At 57.5% G+C, this 5,121-nt stretch overlaps 1 protein-coding gene across 1 annotated transcript; it reads left to right on the top strand.

Moving 5' to 3' along the window:
• Positions 1 to 3,114: 3,114 nt before the first annotated feature.
• D7B24_008390 (uncharacterized protein) lies at positions 3,115 to 4,163 on the top strand (the record flags this gene model as incomplete). The annotated part of the gene is made up of 4 exons (XM_028642478.1): positions 3,115 to 3,122; positions 3,184 to 3,251; positions 3,305 to 3,779; positions 3,839 to 4,163. 4 exons carry the CDS (start codon positions 3,115 to 3,117, stop codon positions 4,161 to 4,163), a joined length of 876 nt encoding a protein of 291 aa, XP_028493763.1.
• Between the last annotated feature and the right edge of the window lie 958 nt (positions 4,164 to 5,121).

Raw genomic sequence — 5,121 nt, 5'->3', positions numbered from 1 at the left:
CTGACGGTGGCCAGGCTAACGGGCTAAGTCGTCTAACCTTCTGCATCCGGTTAGCCGCCCACTCGGGCTTTTTGCCGCGACCCGGCCCCCTTCGTTGGCAGCAACGCGGGTGGCGGCGACTGGCGGTAAAAGCACGGGACCCGAAAGACGCCAGATGAGGCTTGGCGAATGGGGACGTGCCAAGTCCAGAGTGGCTCCTCCCTGGCTGCTGCTGCCCTGCAGCCCCACCGCGCCTGCCTCCACTTTGAGTTGAGTCAAGGTACCGAGCAGGCAGACAGGCAGAGCAAAAGGACCCAAAGGGACACAAAGGTACTTTGCAGCTTACCACCAGATCAAGTCCCCATCAAAAAATCCCATCGCCCGTCGCCCATCACCAATCCAGCTCAAGCATCATGAACAGGGATCTCGATCCTACTCAATCTCTCCCACTCACTCTTGCTCACTGTCATTCCAAACCATTCAGTCTCCCGCTTCCAACTCCTCCTGGCTCCTGGCACCTACACAGTATCTCCTGCCTGGTGACTTGACCACTCAATTTTGTCCAGTCTAACCCCTCTTTCTTCTTTCTCCCTCTTCCGGGTGCCCCTCGCCCCCCTGCCATATTTCATCGCCCCGCCTACCGGCCTTCACCCCTCCCCTCTGAGATACATGGTACACCCCGCTGAGGTCTGAGGAACACACTCCCTCATCCTTTCGTCTTTTTGCACCGGATGGAGATGTAGGGAGCAACAGAAGGACGGCCATGACGGAAATTCTGTGCTCAATGTCCTCGAGACGGCAGCCAGAGTTGACTTGCTGTCTTTCCTCAGCCATCAGCGACTCTTCGCCATACCACGACCCTCCCGAGACACGCCTCTCCCGCGCACCTTGTTGTTCCTTCTCAGCCCTCTTTGCGATGCTGACAGATGCTATTCCCGGCGCTCTGTCTCGGATCAGCAGCTCTAACGTGCTAGCTCATAGGCCGGCCCCCCAGACCGTTCCATCAGAGAGCAGAGAGTGGAACTCTTCGCGTCTTTTGGCTGCTTGGTAGATCCTGGCACCAGCAGAAGACGTCTCATTGACCACTTTCCGACAGGAGCAGCGATCATAAACTAAACCATGAACCTTGACCATCTCCTCCCGACCCCGCCGGGTCCGCCGCCGGACGCTCGAGCCGGCCTCGTCTGCTGGAACCTCTCCCCCCCCCTCAAGTCCATCATCCGTCCCGCAGCCCTGTCGCTGTGCTCAGACATGGCATGGCACGATGTGAGCCGTGTCCAGTACTACCATTGCCCTACAGCGGACAAGGTCAGATCTGAACAGCCCCAGTACACAATCTACTGTGTTGGTGCTACCTCAAGATTTTGCGAGTTCTGGCTCCTGACCTGAACCTTGCCAAGTGTGCGTGCTGTCGTCCTGGTTCTGTCACAATCCTGGAGTCTTTGCGTGTTACAGACAAGGTGGGCTATGGACGAAGAGACACAGCGCGATGCTCAGCACGATGCTCAGCACGCCGTGTCAGCCTGGCTGCTCAGTCAGGCCGTCAGGCAGGCAGGCAGGCAGTCAGCCTGGTGTACGGTGAACTGCATCCTTTGTTGTGTACATACGGCCTCTCTCCCTCTGTCTAAAAGAGATACACAAGCATACGATACCCCTTCGTTGCACACTGCCCACAGAGGTCAATATGACAACGCGCCATCCAGACGCTGCCATGTCAGAAAGCAGATGACCAGACATGGAAACCTGACCTGGCTGCCATGGTCGTCCCAAGTGGGCTGTCATCCTTAACGGTCCCGCATGCGAACCCTCCCCCTCCCCCTCTTCGAGAAGTTGAACGACCATGGCCGGGACCGGGACCGGGAGGGGCGTGAAGAGCACATCGTTGATCCATGTTCGTCTGCCCTTCTCGTCCTGCTTTGGCCTCCCGGCCTCCCCAAACCCACTCCCCTCACCACACCCCCCCTTGCGGCCGGTACCTTGTCTTTCCCATCCGTTCCTGAGCCCCCTGCCCTCCACCACCAGTACCCTCCCCCCCTACCCTACATACCCTACATTACCCCCCTCCACCACCACCACCTTACCCTACCTTACCGTACCGTACCATACCCTGCCTCGCCTTGCCTTGCCTTGCCTTGCAATCCCGCCCGCCGCTCGCCGTCCTCGACAGGCCTGCCTGCGTCCGTCGGCCCTGTGTGGCTCTTCCTCTCTCCCTCCCTCCCTCCTTGTGCCTACCGAAGCATGTACATGGCTCCTGGTCATCCTCTCTCCCCATGACGCCGCGTCGAGAAGCCCAGTCCTGAGTCTCCACCATCTAATCACTGCCCACTCCCCATTTATAAGCCTGGCCGCTCCTTGACCCTGTTCACTCTTGTGAGGCTGAGATCTTAAACCTCCCATCGATACCAATATAGCATCGTCTTCTACCCACGAAGACTCCGCCCAAGTGATCCTTCAACGTCAAATACCGACGCTACCTTGGTGCCTTGCTTCCAATACCGGCTCTTCTTCTTCTTCTTCTTCTTCTTCACTTATAACCCCAAACGCCAACACCGATATCATCCATCACCTGACGAACACTACTCCGTCACCACAACATCACATTCCCTCCCTCCCCCCACCTGGCTCGGAAACATACATACACGGCACTCTCGTCGCCAGCTATACACTTCGAACCTCCTACTTCATCCAGCCCGTATGTGTCATCCAGCGCTCCTTGACTCCTCCTACTCTTCTTCTATTCCCATGGATTATCCTCCTCACGTCGACCAAGCCTGCGAGAACCCTCACTCACTTGCTCCCAGATCTAGAGCCACGAGCCAAGCATCTGCAACCGCTGCTCACTTCGCCAACGTTCACCTGAGTGACTCGCCTCGTAGCTTTTACGAGCAAAATCCTTTGAGAGCACCCCAGCCACTACACCCAGCTCGGCGCACCAGCTCCGACGTCCCAGACCCGTCGTGTCTCCCGCGACCACATTCGCAGACCTACTCGCCATTTCCTGACCTATCGCCCGCGATACTGAACGGGCAGTGGCCTGAACCGTCCGAGACGAGACCGCTAGTCAGGGTAGAGCCCGCGCCGTACTATTCGCCTCTCACACGACCATCTACCGTTCCAGCTCAAGCAGAAGCCAGGATGACAAGGTACGTTTTCGACTCCCTCTGGTGTGCCAACACACATGTCCGTCTACTAAACCTATGCCAGCGCCGTGGCTGCCATGCACTTCGATCCTTCCTTCAACATGGCAAACCGGTCAACGTTTGCTTGGCCAGGTAAACTCGATGCTGCCTGAACCCGCTGGCCTGACCTTGCTGACCCTGCTTAGTACTCGAGAATAGCGAGCCGAGCCCTTCATTCCTCGGTCACAACCTCGCTCTGGGGCCGATTTCCGACCCCAGCCTTAGCCCACCCATGACATCGAGATCGGTCACCTCCAGCCCGCCACGAGGATCCATGACGCCTGAGCAGCGCGAGCTGAAGAGACAACGGGACCTCGCTCGCCGCGATTCCAAGACGTCCGCGCGCGCACGACGGGCCGGTAGCAGCTCCTACATGAGCTCGCCACCTCTGTCCATGCCCGACGTTTCCACAGCCATGGGTATGCCCATCTACACCACAGCCCCCGCACCGATCTCTCTTCTAGCCGAGCCGACGACAACAATGCCAAACTCTTCCTACCTCTCCGCCTACAGCCCACCTTTGACCGACCAGACCTATTCCTCCAGCTACCAGTCCATATCCTCCAACTACGGTCTAGGTGTTGACTACACAGCTTCCTTCCAGCCTGCGCCACAATATGCGTGAGTAAACGACTGTATGCAAGTACCACGAAACACGCACTAACACGCTTTCGTTTCAGCACCCGCCCGCCGCCCATGTCGTTAGGCACTTCGCCAGACCCGTCGTTGATGTACGGATTGCCATCCACAATGGCCGCTGGAGGCGCAGCAAGCGACCACAGCCATGTCCGTGTGGTACAGAGCAGGCCCAAGCCTCAATGTTGGGAGCACGGCTGCAACGGCCGCCAGTTCTCGACCTTTAGCAACCTCCTTCGCCACCAACGAGAGAAGTCCGGCCAGGCCAGCAAGGCGTCATGCCCCAACTGCGGTGCCGAGTTCACCAGGACGACAGCACGAAACGGACACCTGCTGCACGACAAGTGCAAGCAGCGCCGCAACACGTAGACGACAAGGAAAGCATCCCGCCCCGAGGAAAGGAATACCACAGCCACGGTGTCTATTCCACATGTACATCACAATCTAGACAGGCGTTTTGCCGAAACCCCACGAGGACCACAACTCGAGATGACGACGAGTATGAGCACGGAACGCAATGATTTACACAGCGGCTCCGTTATGCCCCAGAGTGGGGAAAGCGGCGTGTGCGCGGACTGTCGGGGACAGGCAGGGAGAAACGAGAGACAGGCAGAGAACGACGGGTCACAAGGCAAGGGTGACACGGCTGGCGGCCTAGCCAGAGTGTGCGTGACACACAGGAAAGAGGTCCACCAGCTTGTCCACGGAACATGATCAGCAGAGAAAGAAAAAGCAAAGCGGCAACACACGAAGCGCATGCAGGCAAGCAAAGTTCAGGATGAGGGCTGCAAAAATGGGCGGCCCTGGAGTTGTAAAGAGTACCATCGGTTCATTCGCTTCCGGACATACTTTTTTTTTTGCTGGAATTTCGCGTTTTTGCATCTTCGGTTCGGGGTTCGGTTTCGATTCTACATTCGCTTCTACAACATTCGCTTCTTACAGGCTGAAAGACAGGGGGCAGAGACGGACGGGACAAGAGGAAAGAAGGAGTTCAGACAAGATGCAGACGCACAAACAGGGGCTGAGCAGCGCTGGACCTGGATTGGGACATTGGCGCGTGGGTGGACAGGTACTCACGCGCGCAGGGGGGGGGGGGGGGCGGTGTGCGGCCCTCGTCTTACCTTGCCTCGCCTCGCTGGCGGTGGGACCTGGTTGAATTGGAGAGAACTTTCGATATACCCTTTCGTTTATTTGCGCTGCTGCATTATACACGGCGTGCCCAGCAAATTCACTGCGTTTGTTTCTTTTTTTGCTTTGAGATAACGTTTCCTGAACGCATTCGCAACGTGGCTTGTACTCTGGTCAACGAGAAATGAGTCCCCGAACC

The sequence above is a fragment of the Verticillium nonalfalfae genome (assembly GCF_003724135.2).
Source record: "Verticillium nonalfalfae strain VnAa140/NRRL 66861 chromosome Unknown scaffold_74, whole genome shotgun sequence".
Classification (NCBI taxonomy): domain Eukaryota; kingdom Fungi; phylum Ascomycota; class Sordariomycetes; order Glomerellales; family Plectosphaerellaceae; genus Verticillium; species Verticillium nonalfalfae.
This window is presented reverse-complemented; position numbering and strand designations above follow the sequence as displayed.